The sequence below is a fragment of the Solea solea genome, chromosome 1 (assembly GCF_958295425.1).
Source record: "Solea solea chromosome 1, fSolSol10.1, whole genome shotgun sequence".
In the NCBI taxonomy this organism is placed as follows: Eukaryota; Metazoa; Chordata; class Actinopteri; order Pleuronectiformes; family Soleidae; genus Solea; species Solea solea.
This window is the reverse complement of record NC_081134.1, coordinates 30689761-30708430: the sequence shown is the minus strand read 5'-3', so window position 1 is coordinate 30708430 and position 18670 is coordinate 30689761. Positions and strand designations below refer to the sequence as shown.

At 41.5% G+C, this 18670-nt stretch overlaps 1 protein-coding gene across 6 annotated transcripts in view; it reads left to right on the top strand.

Moving 5' to 3' along the window:
- Positions 1 to 18670, top strand: part of dpp6a (dipeptidyl-peptidase 6a) — a 268421-nt gene that overhangs the window by 177758 nt on the left and 71993 nt on the right. For all 6 annotated transcript variants that reach the window (XM_058632254.1, XM_058632261.1, XM_058632266.1 and 3 more), the window contains one exon: positions 11043 to 11157. In XM_058632254.1, coding sequence (XP_058488237.1) covers positions 11043 to 11157 — 115 coding nt within the window. The remainder of the gene's footprint in view (positions 1 to 11042; positions 11158 to 18670) is intronic.

Sequence of the window (18670 nt, the reverse complement as noted above, 5' to 3'; positions counted from 1 at the left end):
TTTTTCGCAGGAAAGGGAAGATGGAAGAAGAATAAGAGGCTTTAAACATCTCTATTTTAGGATTTCTACTCACGTCTCTGCACAGTCGAAATGGGCTGAAGTGACACCTTTGAGTCTTTGTTCGCACGGAGTAGAGTAAAGCGGTGTGGAGGAGTGAGCGTTCATGAAGTGACACGAGATTTTTTTATGAATACCCTTAAACCAAAATGAAACCTTTTAATGAACTAACAAAGTGTTGTAGATGTTTCCCTGCTACAAGACACCTGGTTTTGAATAAAGGGGTTTCCAGGTGGTTGTTTGTCCCTGTGATCGCCCTCGTGTGGAGAATAAAGTGGTAGAAGATGGATGGATGGATGGATGGATGGATGGGTTGTTTCCAGGTTTTTGCAGCGCTTGTCGATGAGCTGACTCTTTGAGTCAGGTGTGTTTGGAGCAGGGAAACATGTAAAACATGGGCAGGGCAGTGGGTCCCCTGGACCAGGATTGAGAAACGCTACACCCTACGTAAATGAGTGAAATCGCCATAAAAACATGCCAAATTTCAACTAGAAGCATCAAAGATGAAAAGTTTCGTGTATACAACGTGGCGCGGCCACGGCAACCCTCGTTTATTCTAATTTTTTGTGATTAGTTTCATTTTCTCAGCTCCACTCCAGTCGCATACCCTGGTAGACGCCAGTATTTCTGATTTTCCTCCACGTACCAACGAAGGAAGCTCGCGCACCACTGGCGCTACCCGTGCCACAGTTTGAGAACCAGTGCTGTAGAAAACAATCTAACCTAAACCAGCGGCAAAAAAAACAGTTTCTAAACGACTTCCTCAAAACCTCGCGTCGCATCAACGTGGAGCTGCTCCGCGGCTTCAAAGATAAACGCGCGTCTGATAAACGCGCACTGGGACAAACTTGTCCCAGTGCTCGCTGTCATCGCCCGTCTGCCGCCTCTCTCTCGTCCGACTGTATCCCTGGTTTTTCTTTTTTGATTATTATTTGATTATTTGTGAGGCAAGGGTCACAGGTTTTAGCCGCCGCCGAGTGTCCGTTAACGGCGCGGTTAAAGTGTCAATGAGCGGGAATTAAAAGCAAATTTAAAAAATGTAAATGTTAAGTGTCTCTCTCTCTTTCCGTTTGATGTGAGCTGTGTCAGTCGCTCGTATTCCCTCTCTGCATGTCGGCGATGTTTTCATCCTCTCTCTCTCGATCGTCGTCCTCACGGCTGCTGCCCTCGCATCTCTTAATAGTGCCGAGCTCGTGTCATCGTAATGTGGTGTTTTTGGTTAACGCGAGTCGTCCTGTTTTGTATAATTTAACATTTAAGTACAGAAAACACGCGCGCATAATGTATACGGAGGGCCCTTTAGATAAGAGCTTACGAGCGCTTCGTGCTGTAGCTTTAGAATTAATGATCTGTACCATATCTGATGCCGGAGCCTTGAGGCGTCATCACGTCATCACTCTGGGTTTTAAAAACACCAAGGCACACGCACAAGGGCGGAGATTAGGGAGATGAGCCGAGAGCCTTCATCTTTACATCCCATAATGCTCGCACGTTGCTCACTTCATACAGCTTCTCTCGTGGCAGCTTCCTCCTGTTTTGAGTTCTTGAAAACATGGAGTAGAAGTTAAATTTAATGTTGTACGAATCAAAGTGTTTCCTTGATGTCAATTTAGGGCTGGAACCGTTGCTTTATTCATCGATTATTAATGTGTTATTAAGTTAATAACACATTTTCAGCATCTTAAATGTGAATAGTTTCCGGTTTCTTTTTGCTTTTGTCTCATGAATAAATAAATAAAAAAACGGTTTGTGGAGAAAACGAGACATTTGAGAAACACTGACGGACTCATTTTATGGACCAAAGCGATGACTCGAGGGTGAAAACGATCGTAAAATAAACATGTTTTTTTGATCTGATTCGTCGTGCTTTAAGGAATATGACGCGATGATGTATGATGCATATTGGAACTCGTATGGCAACCACGTGCTACGTGAGGCCATTATACTGTAGCTCAATAAGAGCTAAAAAAAAAAAGAGGTTGCCATGGCAACCTGACCTCCACCATTGTGCAGGTGATCAGTAGAGTTGTGGCAGATTTGACCTGGTTTTTTTTTGTTTATTATGATTATCGATGTGTTTCCGTCTGTAAAATTACAATTTTTACTTAGGTTAAAGTCGGGCGACACGATAACGATATATATTGCGATGTAACTTTTCCTCAATAAAGGATAAGACACACCCCAAACGACACAGCGTGAAGGTATTACCCGCTATTTATTGAAGGGCAAACTGACAGAAATATTAATGTGATATATAATAAAGATATAGAAGAACCGTGTATCGTGATAAAGAACATTTGGATGTCGACTACGCGTTAAAGTTGGATTATTGAACCCCCTGAGTGTATTTAAGCAAATGCTCCGCGTGACTCACTCTTATGTACTTTTTGAGGAACATTGTCACCGTGTCATCTTCCACCGCGGCGCTGAATCAGCGTCGGCGATGTCTTTTCATGCTCTGCAGATTCAAACATGACAGCATATGAGCGCTACAAAACAAGTTTTGGGGGAAGCTCCTCTTCCTCCTTCCTGTCATGTTTTCGGTCACGCTTGGCGCCGTCCTGTCACTGTTTTCGTTTTTTTTTTTTGTATTTATTCACAGATTCTGCAGCAGAGCCTTCCCCCGCCTTTGTCTCGTCGCACCTCGCGATGTTCTTCCGCGTAATTTCGCCCTCACGGTCGCTTCTAATCACCTTGTCTTTACTTTGGTGCGCGAGGTCGAGCTAATTAGTCCAATTATTTTCATAATTACGGATCACAGAGGCATGAATGGGAAGGTTAGACGAGGGCTTTCTGTTTCCGTGTAATAATAAGTGATTATTCCCTGGAAGCCTGGAAACAAAGAAGCAGGAGTTCCTGGTGTGTGGTTACTGTTGCTGCTGCGGTTTATGTTGGTTAATTCCCGCGCGCGTGTGTGTGTGTGTGTGTGTGTGTGTATACACACAGCTCTCAGGAAAGTATGGATCCACTCAACATTAATGCTGACTCTCTCCTGAAAGGTAGCTGCGGTGAATATTTAATGTTTGTGGGCTGTTTCGAGTGTCACTACACACAGTATATGGCAGCTGCTACACACACACACACACACACACACAGGGGAAGGCAGAGGGCAGAAATGTGATTTTAAATATTTTAAAATAAGGTTTATAAAAGGATAATAACCTATCAGGAAACAACAAGTAAGAATACGGGAAACCAGGATAAAAACGGACAAAAAAACACAACAAAACGTTTTAGACCTGATTTTTATTATTTTATGTTAATAAATTGTAATTGTGTTGTCATAATGTCGTTGATTGTCTTTTTAATTCTCCCTAAAGTGTTTTGTAGCTTGTTTTTGACAAGGGCTATGTCAATAAATCTCTAATTAATACAGATTAAATACAATTATGAGCTGCGACTAACAATTATCTTCCAACATTTTCTTGACTTGTTTGTCCATGAAAATGTCAGAAAATGTCCCAAAAACCTCAAACCTTTGTTGTGGAGGAATGATTTATTGTTTGTTATATGGAGCAAAGAAAGCAGAAAATATTCACATTTAAGAAGTTGAAAACTCGATTATTGATGTCGATTATCAAAATAGTTGACCTTTTTGTTCTGGTTGCCTTTTAATGGACGTCGTCCACTTTCACTGTCTCTGCTGCTCTAACTTCATGACAGAAGAAAATGTCCGCCTGTTTGTCAATAGTCGATCAATAATCGATCAATAATTGCTGTGTTCGGGCAGTTTGTCGCTGAAGCTCTCCACACTCACAGGTGAACCAAGCAAGACAACAATTCCCATGATGCCCCGCTGCTTCCTGACATCATCAAAAATTGGACTTTTTTAATGTTTTAAAATTGTTTTGATTGAAAAACAACTGGCTGCAGAAACTGCGTACTGTGTCTTTAAAAGATGTAGTACGTAAATGTTCGAAACGCCTTATATCTTTAACTCCTTGTTTTATGTTGTTCTGAAACTTTACTATCGCAACTCAAGTCAGATTATTTAAAACAAACACTCTAATCAAGGGCTGGGCAGAGATATTTTCCAAAGGTCACAAAAACAAGGTTGTAAAGAAATAATAATCTAATATTACCTATATTTATGTTCAACATGCGTAACATATGACATTAAAAAGTAAAAAAAATGCTATAACCCCACTGATTTGTGTCCTTCCCTTTTTCAAAATAAAAGTCTGGGTGTTAAATGCTATTAATGTGAAGGTGCAAAAACTGATGTTTGGGTCGGTATTTGCAGTAACTTTGCGTACAGATCCTGAGCATCAGATTTTGAACCAACTTTTGTGAAAGAGTAATTTAATGTCCGCTCTTGGTTAAATCGCATCGTTCCAAGGTAACTTTTTTTTTACCTTGGTGGTTTCCTGACCACTCGTTTTAGCTCTTTCATTCTTTCATTCTTTCATTTTTCACTGCAGTTAAGCAAGAGTCAACTTGTGGAGACGCCGTGGGCCGAATAAAGCTGGTTTTGTGGGCCACATCCAGCCCCAGGGCCTTATGTTGTGTGCTCTAATCGATTATCAAAGAGAGTCACATCGATTTGTAAACATTTGCAAAAGGGCAGTACATTGAATCTTTGTTAATTTGCCAGAGAATATAAAGTGATATTTATTGATGAATCGGTTTGACTGTTTTTAAGGATTTAAAACAAGTTTTCAGATTTTTTTAGCTTCTTAAATGTGAACATTTTCTGGTTTCTTTGCTCCATAGAACAACAAAATCATTCAAACAGAATACGTTTTTGTTTTTTTTGGACAAAACAAAACATGTGAGCACATCGTCATCATCACTTCCAGGTTTGGGGAAACACTGATCAACATTTTCTGACATTTCATGGACCAAACGATTTCATGGACCGCCTCCAGTGATGGCTCCATCAGCACAGTCGGTCGTAGCTGAAGTTCTCTCAGACGCACAGACTCTCTCCTTTTCGTCTTGTGTGCATCCGTAAGCGTTTGGACGATCCACTGAACTCTCCTCCTCGGCCGCTCTCTTTATCTCGGCAGGTGAAACACACTCGTCTTGTCAGTTTTCCTCGCGCAGCGAAGCGGAAAGGTCACTCATTTTTGATAAGCTCTCCGCGCTCCGCGTGTCCTCGGTCAGGTGGAGTGAGTCCACAGCTGAGAAATGAGCTGTTGGCTCCGTGTGATCCGAGCACCTGCGTCAACAGTTTACAAAAATCACTTTCTGCTGCTCAAACCCGTGCGGCGGGAGATTTAGCTTCAGGTTTGGCTGCTGCACATGAAGTGAAAATGCAGATACACACACACGCAGAGATAAGATTGTTAAATTTAAGATGCTGCGGTGGAATCGTGCCCGGCTTTAGATTGCATTATCTACAGTGCAGAGCCACTTGAATTGAAGACATAAAAAACAGTAATTGCTCAGAAACGCGTGAGGATTCCTCCCTCTCTCCCTCTCTCTCTCTCTCTCTCTCTCTCTCTCTCTCCCTCCCTCTTATATTGTGCTGAACACAGATTGAGCGCCGCATTACCGCGTGTAAGTGGTTCTGCTTCTCTCTGCGGAGCCGTATTTTCTCTCCCTCCGCCGTCCGTACTGTAAATCCCGCTCAATCACTTACTGTATGAACGACACCGGCGACAAAGGGCCTCGTGACGCTGTCAGGAAAATCCCCCAGAATAAAAAAAGCAATTGTTCCACAGAGAGAGATGAGTCAGTGCAGAATTAGAGAAAACTATGACAGAGAAGAGACTGTCTTTTGAAAGCCATTTTGATCAATTTTTCTAACAAATTTGTACTGTTTTTTTGTGCCATTTTGATAATTATGATATAAACCAGCCATTTTTTTTTAGATATGTAGCCAACTACACTGACATAAATCTTCAGTAAAAGCTGGTAAGAACCAAGTCATATATACGGTCTTGTTTTGAGAGTAATAACTTTGCAAGAATTGTGTATTGTGTGTGGACATCAATTGTGTAAGATTATTTATATTGTTTTAAGGATATTAACCCTTTTGTTTCTTACTTTTTAGTTTTTAAGTCTTACGGTTAGTTATTTTTACACGCACAATAAGCTAAGCTACATCTTTTATAGCAGTGAGAACCTCAAAACTGGACCTGGATCCTGCAACCTGCAAGATAAGGACACAGAGAGAGAGAGAGGAATGGAAGGAAAGACACAAACTAGGGAGAGAAAGAACAAGGTTAATGACACAAACTGCACCTTATTACATATGTATATTTATATTTATATATATATGTAAATAATTTATTTCTTACTTGTGTTACTTATATACAATATACAAGTAAGTAGATGGATAGATAGATAGATGAATAAAGTATCTATCTATCCATCTATCTATCTATCCATCTACTTACTTGTATATTGTTTATTTGTTTGTTTATTATCTATTGTTGAGCTGCTGTAACACCGTTTTCTCTCCACTGTGAGATAAATAAAAGTTATCTTATCTTATATAATGAAGTCGTATTCATACACTACAGGAATTCCCTCAGCAGTCTAGGTCTATAGCAGCCGAACTAAGAGATGGTCCAGGTTTCTCTGAGCCACAGCTCTAACTATAAGCTTTATCAAAAGGGAAGGTATTTAAAGTCTAACTTTAAATACAGAGAGAGTGTCCGCCTCCCTAACTGTCATTGGGAGCTGGTTCCACAGGAGAGGAGCCTGGTAACTGAAGGCTCTGCCTCCCATTCTGCTCTTACAGACTCTGGGAACCACAAGTAAGCCTGTATTTTGGGACCAAAGTGATCTGTTAGTTATTTTACGCGCACAATAAGCTAAGCTACATCTTTCAGACTGTTTTTTGTTTTGTTTTTTTGCCGTGAGAACTTGTTTAAAGACTGAAAGAATGAATCATCACATCATCAACACAATCCTCTTTTCCCGTGTTGTTACTCAGGGCTGCAACTATTAGCCCTTTGAGCTTTTTCAATGAATCCATTAGTTCAGTCCATAAAATGTTACAAAATGTGTCCAAAACTTGGAAATTATGTTTTATTTTGTCCACAAACCTTTTCCACTCAAATGAATAAAGAAGCTAACAGTGAAAGTAGTATCTCACTGGAAGAAAATCTTACTACGTGTAATAATCTTACTGCACTAAAAGGCAGATCATTTCACTTGTTTTATAGTCCATGTCTTCTCAAATCAAGTATTTATTTCTCATATTTACAGATAATTATGTCGTAAAAGTCTGAGATTGACACAAACCTTTCCGCTTCCAGATTTTTCCAAACATCTGGATCTTTATTAACAAGATTAAGAGACTTCAGGAACGACGTTTACATAGACTTACTTTATTCCCTGATTAAGACTTTGTAGAAACCTGGTAATTAATCATTCGATTATCATACAGTATATGTTATACTAATATATGATTATATAGTTATTTAAACTAAAGGCTGTGGCCCACAGTGATACTTTTTCATTCACATTATAACATTGACAAGAGCAGATTTGTGTGTAACTCTTTCTACTGCCACCAAAATATTTATAATAAAACAATTTCACATAAAAGTAAAAGAAAGTACACCCCCATAAACTGTCTGCCAGCACACAGACTGTCTCCTAAACACAGTAAAACTCAGTAAATAATGTTAATCTCGCCGTTATCAGCTCCCGCGGTGAACAGACCCCATTTGAAATCCTCCCAACTTCTTTTTTCCAGCCTCTTTTTGTTTGTTTGTTTTTCTTTTTCGTTTCCGCCCGAGGTCTCGTCCTCATACAACAAAGCCGCGCCTCTAACGAACTGGTTCCAGTTTTTAATGAAGGTTGGATAATAATGGGCAGTGTGGTAAATAGCCCCGATTGTTCTTATCTGCTGGGGGCTAATGATGTCTTGGGCTCTTTTCAATTAAGGTGGAAGCAAGGTCACTTAAAGGTTCGCTTCACAGTTCAGCCAATCAGCTTCATTAAAGACTTGGCGTGTATTCATTAACGACGCTGCCACAGGTCCCTGAAGCGCACGCTCTGCCCCTTTTTTTAATCCTCGGTAAACTCATTAGCTCCCGGCAACAGTCGTGACTTTGGATGCTCTGGTCATTGGTTCTTTGGCGCTGGTTTATCCATGTGGTTGCCAGTTATGCTTTTTTTTTTGTCAAGCATTTTATTAGGAACACCAGACCAATAACCTAGTGCACAGGACCTTCCTTTGCTTTCAGAAATCTTACTGTTGCGGAGATTTTAGGTTATGAGGTGAGCCGACCAGGGATGGAGTTTCTGGAGTTTATTGGAAGCAGCTCAGATCTGAGGAGAACTGAGACAATGCCGAACACATCCTCTGTCAGTCTGCCTGTGAGTCCCAGAGTTAGGATATTTAAAGGGTTTTGGAGGCCTTTCTCTGCTCACTGACCTTCGGGAGGACTGCATAGTCGAGTTATCAGTCCTCTGCCCCAGGCAGGTTAGGCACATTCTGTTGACAAATGACTGGTGCCAGTGCTACACCGAGGCCTTTGTGATTAGAGAGTTGCACCTGGCACCGTCCTGAGTTGTTTACGTTTGTGCTTAGGAATGTAATCTGCTCATTTTTAGAGAAGGCTGAATGCATGAATTGCATGGATCTAATATGAAGGCAGCTGGACTTCTGTTGGGTTCTTGAAGACGTTTCGCCTCCTGTTCAAAAGGCTTCATCAGGCCTGATTTTGGTGTGGGTTATTTAAACTTTGGTGGAACCTTGGGGTGACCAAGGTGTGACTCATCAGGGGCATGGTCCCCCCCATGAGAAATCATGAAAGTCAGGTGTGAATTTGGGTGAAACAGTCTGGGGAGGGCCCTGTTTTTTCATGACATGGTCCCGGCACAACTCGCCTCGCCTCTGCACGGCATAGATTTTTTGCTTTTCCATTAGTGATAGTACCTGGTACTTTTTTTAGTACCTGCTCTGACGAGGTTCCAAGTGAGCTGAGCCGATACTAAAATGTGACATTAACAGACTGCCGGCCACTGATTGATCAGAGAGTGTCGTCACTGGAAGAGTCATGAACACGGCAGCGTACGACACAAGAATCAAACCAAACAATGTTGAACTATAGACTTTAATCTCCAACATTTAGCAAAGGAAATGTCTAAAATCTGGAGTATTTAGCGAAAGCACTGCTGAAAGCTGGCGATCGTGGTATTTCGGAGTCTGTGCTCCGGTCATGCAGGAAGTACTGAACGATTCTGTGAACAAATCTATTTAATCAACTGATTCTAATGGTTCAGTTACACTGAAAACAATTGCTTTACAATTCACGAGGCGAGGCGGCACCGTGTTCTTCTCGTCACCATTCATCCTCTCAAACGCAGGTTTCATAGCAAAGGTGTTGTGGTTGTTTGGTCTCACCTGTGTAAATGGTCTGAGCTCTCCTTGTTGCTCCTTGTTTGTGACTGTGGTGTTTTGTCCTTGGGCGTGAATTATTTTTTTTTTAGATACTTGATTAACCCCTTAGGGAAATTATTCTGTCTCAGAGCGACTGATTATTCTCTGCATTTGACCCATCCTAGAATTAAGAGCAGTGGGCTGCCACACCGAGTAGCGCCCGGGGAGCATTGGGAGTTGGGTACCTTGCTCAGTACCCAGCCCGGTTTTTTGGCCGTTTTTTTTTATTTCCGGGTGGGGATTTGAACCAGCGACCTTCCGGTTACAAGTCAAGTTCCCTTTCCACTTGGCCACGGGCTGCCCCATTTTTGCCATCTTTGTCTCAGTGCGTGGCTGGGTTTGAAGCTTGAACGCAGCTCTTTTGCTTCAGGGAAATCCACTAAAGGTCCAATGTGTAACATTTAGGATGTTTTTGTAGGCAGGAATTGAACATACTATTCATAAGCATGTCTGTTTACGTGTATAACTGCTTAAAATGTGCCTTTTATGTACTTAATATAAGGGTTTTGCTTTCTAGAAGTCACCATCTTGAACCTACTTGTTTATAAAGCAGATAGAACGGACTGAAACCAACAGTAGAACAACCAGCAGGGAGCAGAGAGAGTTGTGTCAAGACTACCGTGACGGCATTTGCTGCCACAGTGATTCACTAACATTTGAATTCATACACACATCGCCAAGATGTACCTCAATGCTTATACTTAATGCTCTTTACTTTATTAATTTTCATAAAAATAGACATCGATAGAAGCATCATTTTCATTCAAGATGAAGAAATACCCCAAACTTAATCATTTGTCGTTGGATTGCAGAAGTTTGGGAGACATCCGCTCATCCTAGCTGCTGCTGCTGCTGACTGTCAGGATTTTTTTTTTGTTTTTTTTACCTTCATATATCATGAACCTATATACTGTATCTACCTGCCTGCACAGTACAATGTGTCACATCATTATCCCACCGATACGTTATTTTATTTAGGTCACGAACAGGAAGACGAAGCCTAAAGCAGCCATTCTCCTCCCGCTTGTTTACACGGATCGGGTCTGGCCCTAATACAACTTTGTCTGGAATTGCGTTCATTCGTTCGTTAATAAAACAAAGTTGGATTGTTGTCAGACAAAGAAGAAAGAGAGAGAAAAATATGAATCATTGAATCGAGTTTCCTCACAACTGAAAGCCCCCCCCCCTCCCCCACAGCTTCCCTCTGCACTCTTCTGTTCCCAAGTATGCAATTCACCAACGTGTCTCGAACTCCATTTTTTATCTGTCACATTCGTTTGTGGGTGATGGCCGCCGATGCTTGGTTCATTAGGAATTCTCCTCCTCCTCCTCCTCCTCCTCCTGCTGCTGCTGCTGCTAGCATGTCTCCTTGAGACACGTTTGTCCTTGACTGACACCCCCGTCCCCGTCCCCCTCCCTCTTTCTTTTCTTTTCACAAGTTTGCCATTTATACTTCCTCAGATTTCCTTTATCACATCCCCACATATTGTTCTTTTCAGTTTTCCTGTCATTCTGTCCTCCACAAATTGTCTTCTGATTCCCTTTAGTGATAGTCGTTTTTACTGACCATGTCCTTTCTCTCCTCCTCCTCCTCCTCCTCCTGTCTCGCTCTCTCTCTTCTTTGGCTTTGTCTCTGCAGGAGCTGGTGGGCAGTAACCCTCCGCAGAGGAACTGGAAGGGAATAGCGATCGCCCTTCTTGTCATTCTGGTCATCTGCTCGCTGATCGTCACCTCCGTCATCCTGTTGACACCAGGTACGCCGCGCGTGCACGGGGAGGGAGGGGGCCCCACAACAAGCGCTGCACACTGCTCTGTTTACGCGGCCATTATTATGCACTGACATGCTCATTAGGTTTCACAATCAATCTCACTGTGAACAGTGTAAATGATGTGTGTGAGAGAGAGTGTGTGTCCTTGTTTGTGGGCCGAGCAATATCTGCTGCGTCACTCACCGTTATGTCACAGTCTCCGCCACATGGACCCACTTTCCCTTTAACGGCCACATTTAGTGAAGGTCAATAAACCTCGGCGTGTTTTACTTTGCCGTCACCATAAATGCAGCCGTCTCCACTCCACTGGCCGAGTCGAAAAAAACCCCCACAGAAACCTGGGTTTTGACTACGGATTCCACTTTTTGTGTCAGATACCGATATCAAAAACTCAAGTATCTACCGATACCGATATTATTATGATACTGTCATTTGAGAGCTGTTAAAAATTAATTTCAAAGACATCATTTTCCAACTGCGTAACAAATATTGAGTAAAGTAACAGCCCAAACATGACTCAGCTAAAATGGTTTTGCTGGTTTTTCCATTCGGATTCTCCATTTCTGTCCAATCCAGTGATTTTGACCAGTATCTGACTGATACCGATTCCCTTCCCTTAGTTTTGACCAGTGGGGATTTTAAAAATGCATACATTCTACATATAACTACCCCAGTGTTGAAGAGAACCAGAAAACGGGAGACCTTTGAAAATTATTATTTTCATTCACCTCCTGACTGGTTCTCTTCAGGCCTGACTTGACTGTTAGCCGTGAACTAAAAGCTCCGTTCAAACTTCCTTTCAGTTCCATGAAAGAAAAACATGCTTACTTACATTGTTGTTTCCTTTTTGCAATACTTTCTTGAAGCTAAGCAAATAATTGCAGAGGAGATAATCAGCGTCCTGCTTACACTGGAGTTTGCAAGACTCGTGCACCTTAATGGTCACAGGAGATTTAGGTGCATCAGTGAAGAAGCACATTATGCGACGCACACAGGATGTTATAAGCTTTTATTGGTGTAAAACGAAAACAAGTGAACATGCAGATTTTGTCCGGTTTTTGGCAACGATGCAAATTCCTTCATAATAAACCAGCTCATTGCAGCAAGACAATCATGGCAGCTAACAGCTATGCTAACACTATAACACACATTGTTCTTCCAGCCATTAGCATAGCTAATAGACATGAACCTTTATAGCAAACCTTCTTTATTACAACTTCCCTGGGACAGCGCTCAGTGTTCTTTACTCCTTTTTCATCATTTGAGTGAAAGAGGGACCAAAACATTCATGGCTGTTAGCATGTTAGCATAGCCATTAGCCAGATGAAGGTACCTCATTTTCGGTGCAACACAATGATGCCCATCGTTCAGGTTTTAGCCATTAGCTGTGAATGTTGGAAGCAAACCTTCATATTTATAACTTAGGATGGTGCCCAGTAATTCCTTACTGAATTTTTCAGATGAAAAATTTAAATTGGAAAGATTTAACCATGATTTTAATCCATCATTCGCGTCATTTGAAAGATAAGTTTGTTTTTGAGCTCCACGGTTTTATCTCCGGCGTGTTTGTGAGGTCAGAATTCACCATCTAGACGTTGACAGAGACTTCAGAACTTCTCTTTAGAACTCACTTTTTGAACGTGTACATTTTGCTTCCTTATTTCAAGCGTCTGAGTTGAGTTTGATTTTAATTGACCTTCAGGCGTTCAATTTTTGCAGATTTATGTGTGTAAAGATTTAATCAGTAAGTCATCTGTTCATATTCCGGGCTCATAAAAGTTCTCTGTATGGTTTTATGTGCTGCCAGAGCCAAATCAGTCACTACATCTGCCACTGTGTGTGTGTGTGTGTGTGTGTGCTATATATCAGTGACAAAGACGGCAATCACCCCGCTCCTGTTTATGATTTTCTATCAGGGGAAATTGCATGTAGTGTCGCACAGAATGTCAGCGTGTTGCGGCAAATAGGGTAAGCGTGAAAGGAAATTCAAAATTGTTGTTTTCTACTTAAGCCCGGGAGATTTCGACAGGTGTCAGGGAAGGAAAAATAAGCGCCGGCTTTGATATTAGTGCAGTAGCAGGTGTCAACGCAGCGGAGCCTGAAACGCCTCGTCACCTCCTGGCTGTGACCTGTTCTTGTTCCCGGGGTGTTTGTTATGGACTCGAGCTGTTTAATGTTGCCTCTTCCAAACACGCGGGGGCCTGCTGGGAATTAGGAGAAAAGTGGAGGCTTGGCAAGTGGCGCCTCCAGCTTGTACCGCTCGCCCCTTATCTCTCCCCATCCCTTTGTTGATTCTCAGACAGAGTTGCGGTTTCTGAACCGAGTCTCAACACGAGCAGGTCTCCCGGTCTATTAGTCTTGTTAAAGAAGGATTTTGTTATAATTTACAACAACTGGGATATTCTGATTGCTTGAAGTCCTGTTTCTGAAGTTGGTGTGTGTGTGTGTGTGGATTAATTAGTTATATCTTGAGCAGCGCAGGATGCTGCAGCTCTATAAATCATTCCTCAAGGACAGTCGTTTGTTTGCGCGGGGTGTTTATTTTCATGTGTGTGTGTGTGTGTGTGTCTGGGTGCGTAATGATATTGCGTTTTCATCAGAGTTTTGAGTGATTATTGTTTTATTTCCATGAGATATAAGACCTGAGATTTATGAATTAATGGTATTTTTGGGGGGCTTTTATTATCCTTGTCTTGCACCTGTAAGGGAATTATTCATCTTTTGGAAAATACACTCAACCTGCTTATCAAGAGTTCAGAGGCAGACAAAAATATAGATACTATAGTACATCCTCAACGTGGACGGAGTCATCATAGCCCCACTGCTGTGACTCGGTTTTATATGCAACACAAACACACCAACTAGTGACTTGTAAAGCAGTTGTTTTCAGTGGCACTGAATCATTAGATTAGATTCACAGAATCGTTCAGTACTTCCTGTATGACACAGTCACTGAACTGAAATATCACTGAGTGGGTCGTGATTCAGCTTACAGCGTGCTGTTGCTAAATACACCAGACTTGACATCTTAGACATCTTTCCTTTGCTAAACATTGGAGAAAAATGCACGTTTTCAGGGATTTTCAAGTCTTTTTTACATCGCACTCCAATGACAACACTCTCTGACCAATCAGTGGCCGGCAGTCTGTCGTCGTCACATTTTAGTATCGGCTCAGCTCGCTTGGAACCTCGCCAGAGCAGGTACTAAAAAAAGTACCAAGCACCAGGTACAATTGCTAATAGAAAAGCTATTTTATGTGTTTTAAAAGAAAAGCAAGATGTCTGATGTCTGAAGCTGCACATATTTCCATAGGTGGGGAAAAAAAGCAGGGGCCAATTACAGGATTAAGACACCACATGCATATATAAAGGCTTGTTTATTTGAATTTCTAATTAGTAATTGTGATTTTTTTTTATTGCTATTTTTTTTGTGGGGATGTTTGGTCATCAAGATGATAAATGATGTGGGATTTTCTCTGCTCTGGCGACTTTATCTAATCCAGTGGTTCTTAAGACTTTTTTATACCCAAGTACCACCTGAGTAAATATAACAACATTATCACCGACGTTAAAGCACAGTGGCGTAAACAGACCGAGCAAAGTCACAGGAGGCTGATTTCTTCTCACAAAGTGAAATTAGATTAATACACCCTGGTATATATGCAGTAGAACAGTATTTCTGATATTTCCTCCAATTATCGCCAGAGGAAGCTCGCGTACCACTGGTGGTACACGCGCCACAGTTTGAGAACCATGGAAAATGAGGACATATGATGTTTTAAATGTTGATTTACAGGGAAAAAGCATCTCTTACATCAGCTCTTAAGGATAATGGGCTTTGGATATTTGCTAAAAATAGAAAGTACAGAGAAGGCACCAGCCATTAGTTTATGTTGTTTGGTCCACTTGCTTTACTGGAGCTCTTCAAAGCAGACCATAATATAGTCCCTTGTCCACAGACACCGCCTGTCACCCCTGCCTTATCGTCTATTTTCCTCTAAATAGGAACATCATTTACAAAAGTGGACACCGCGGTCTGTTGCGGAGGAGCCGCGGCGAGCGTTTGAGGCCATTAACTCTTCAGCTAAATGTTTTCTGACATTGTAAATCAGGTGAGAAAATTCAAACTCGTGGCGTTGGTGACTACTTTCCAAACGGGAATGCTCTTATACACTCGTTAAAAGCAGGATTGCTGTGTTTATGTTTTTCCTCGGGGCAGATTTAATTGTGTGTTTTTGTGCATGATGTGAAAGAGAAGAGACGAATTGTACAAAGGTTTCTTTTCATCCGAGCCACGATGAAGAAGAGAAAGTGAACAAATGTTGTGTTTTTTTCAGAAACACTTCAGACGATGCACTCAATCTTTTCTCTATCAAGAACTGGGATGACAGCGTTGTCACATCTCGCCACGTAGCGTCTCTTTGTCTGAGCGCCGTCTCTTTTAAAGAAGAGAACAGCTGTAGTTTGTCATATACAGGCATTTAAATTACAGATAACCACAGAAAGTGTGGTTGTATTTCACGCGCGGGCGATGATGATCTCCTTAGATCCACGCTGCGGCAATCTGTTACGCCGATGCCGTCTACTCTGACTCCTGTCTGTGGAGGATTCACCGCCTCTGCCTCTATTCAACGTGAATTCCTCCTCGTATGAAAAGCAAAAACAAAAACATGTTTATTTTCATGCATGGATTGCATGAACTCACTTGACGAAAGTCATGTCAGAACTTTAGCTTGTGAGAGTAATGATTTCGATCACTTTTGACATTTTCACATAATGTTTGGTGGATGTGGTTCTTTCCAAAAGAGAAGCACTTTTGGCATGTGCATGTGAGTGTGGGTGTTCATTTAAGTCCAGCGCGGGCGTCTGTTTTGTCTTTCGCTATCCTGTGTTTTTTGAGTGCGGCCCCTTTTCTCATTCGTTCATTTTTTTTCTTTCCTTCTGCTTCAATCTTGAGTCTGGCTCATTCATTACGAGGTTTATTCATGCAGGGTTGCGAGAGGAGGTAGGACAGAATGCCAGTCCATCGCAGGGCCAACTTACAATTTACTCTCACACGAACACCTGTGAGCAGTTTAGAGTGTCCAACTGAATCTAACCTGCATGTTTTTTGGACTGTGGGAGGAATCTGGACGACTCCAAATCCACAAAATCCACTTGGTCCAACCGGAATCCAATGGTTAATGTTATTGCACTATTTTAAACATGCAGTAAATTGTAAATAACTGCCAGATATTGAAAGTTATTCTGAAAAAATGGGCAAAAGCACTTCACTCACAGGGCATTTGAAGGGTGAATTGTGGATTCATCCAAAATGAATCCCCGCCAAACCGTCTTGGGCCAGTACAACATGACACGATAAAACAAACGTTACCTGGGTGTCACGGAAGTTGCGATCATCTGAACGTTACAAAAATCTTTTTAAAGTGTCGTGACGAAGCAGAACGTCGACCAGAATGCGAACAGGAAAGGAAACACTATCACAACAGCTCTCTTTATCTCGATGTGTGATAAAATTGCATACTATCCTGTGGTGTCAGCTATTACTGCGGCTTCTCTGGCGTATTTACTGTGGAGTCATTTTACTTTGTGTGCCGACTGTGAGAAGGTCAAAAACTGTACTGAGTTCGTCCTCAGCTGCTGATGTAACGTTTATCATCAATGAGTTTTGAAGGCTACATTTAAAAAAAGGAACAAAAAAAAAGCATGTTGCATATTTCATGACAAGTAATTCCAGCATTTTAGACTCAGTATGTTTAATTTTTTTCGACATAAAAGGGCAATCAAATATTGAACAAATCAAGTCTTTATTTGTCTCCCATAATTTAATTTTTTTAGCATCAGGGGAGGAGATTTAAGGCAATTTTCTGAGCAGGAAAAAGCGATTAATGGGCCGGTGAATAATGCATCCAACGTCGTATCGGTGTCGATACTTTTTTTAAAATGTAAATCTGTGGAGACGGGGAGTCAGAGCTGGATGCAGATGACAGGAAATATTCAATGTCATATCCCTGATGTGATCGCAATCAGGATAACGTGGAATACTAATGAGCGAGGAGAAACAGAATCATTCATGGGAAGTGCATCGCTGTCTGTCGCTAAAGTAGCTCTGGCCTGTAACTTGAGATGTGCGCGCGCGAGCAAAATTAATGTCGTGTTCAATCCTCCGCCGTCAGACCGACAGCACGACAGCACGACATCGGACATCGGTTGTTTCTGACGAACAGAACACAGCAAGCTCTTAGTATCTCGGAGCTATCAGTTTAGAAGCAGACGTATGTTTGTCAGCGAGGGGGGGGAAGTAGTCTCTGCAGTGCACACAAACACACACACACATACACAAAGTGGTTGTCAGGAGCAGTTAGGAAGCGGCTGCTCCGTCTGGCAGATGAACATCCATCAACGAACCCTCCTTAACTGAGTGGAAACAACACGCCAGCTCATATCTCCTCACATGAGCCGCAGCCGAGGCGCCGGCGATGCCAAAAGGTTTGTCCTCAAGGTGCAATTAACGAAGAATGAGGATGTTCTGACAGACAGATGATTTGTTTTTGTTTTTTGTTAGCTTCTTAAAAACACATTCCCTGCACATAAATGATGTCCTTGAAGGCAGCAGAACGATCGGGCGTCTTTATAAGAGAAGATTTTTTGAATGGCGCTCTGGCTGTGTGGGGGATTCAGGAGACTCTTATTTCTCCTAGTTGTGTGTTTAAATCATACACTCATGCTGAGTACATAAACATAACAACACAAGTATAAGACAAACATGAACAAACGACAAAATAGCATCGTTTTCAAATCGTGAAGAAGGCCCGGAACCAGTATCTTAATCAAAATTCTCCATTTAATCATCCTCAACTAAACCCTTAGTAGAACGGCCAATAAATATTCCAAACCATATTTTCCTCATGATTTAATCTCTGTCACGGCAGGAAATCTGTAATTTGGTAAAAAATCTGGGCGGGTGAACCCAGTGAAATAAGAAGCTGTGGTGCTTTATTCACCCTGTCATCCTGTTATTCACTCTGATCATCAGTTTTACTTTTTCACTGTCAACTCTCACGTGTCTCAAATTTTGCTTGGGTGAAATAAAAATAAAACTAGCTTTTGTGCAGTAAAATGCCTTAATATGAGGAAAAAATGTGTCAAAATTTAATAAGGTTGTACTGTAAAATTAAACTGATTAAACTGACTTTCAGAATTTATTATATTTGCACGCACGCGACTCCTTAGTGCTTATGCGGCACAGAGCAGTGCACACAACTCCTTATATGGACATCCTGGGTCGTGTGTGTTTATGGGTCAAATCTTCAGGCTTTACAAATCGCATATAAAAAAAAAAAACAATTGAAGTAGCAATTGTGTAAAGTCTACAAAACAGACTTTATTTTTGTTCATAAAAACAAGCCAGTTCACAAATGCCATCCAAAGAAAGAGTCCTTTTTGCTCAGGTGTGTTTATATAGTTGGTGAAAATTAAAAAGAAAATATTTTTCATC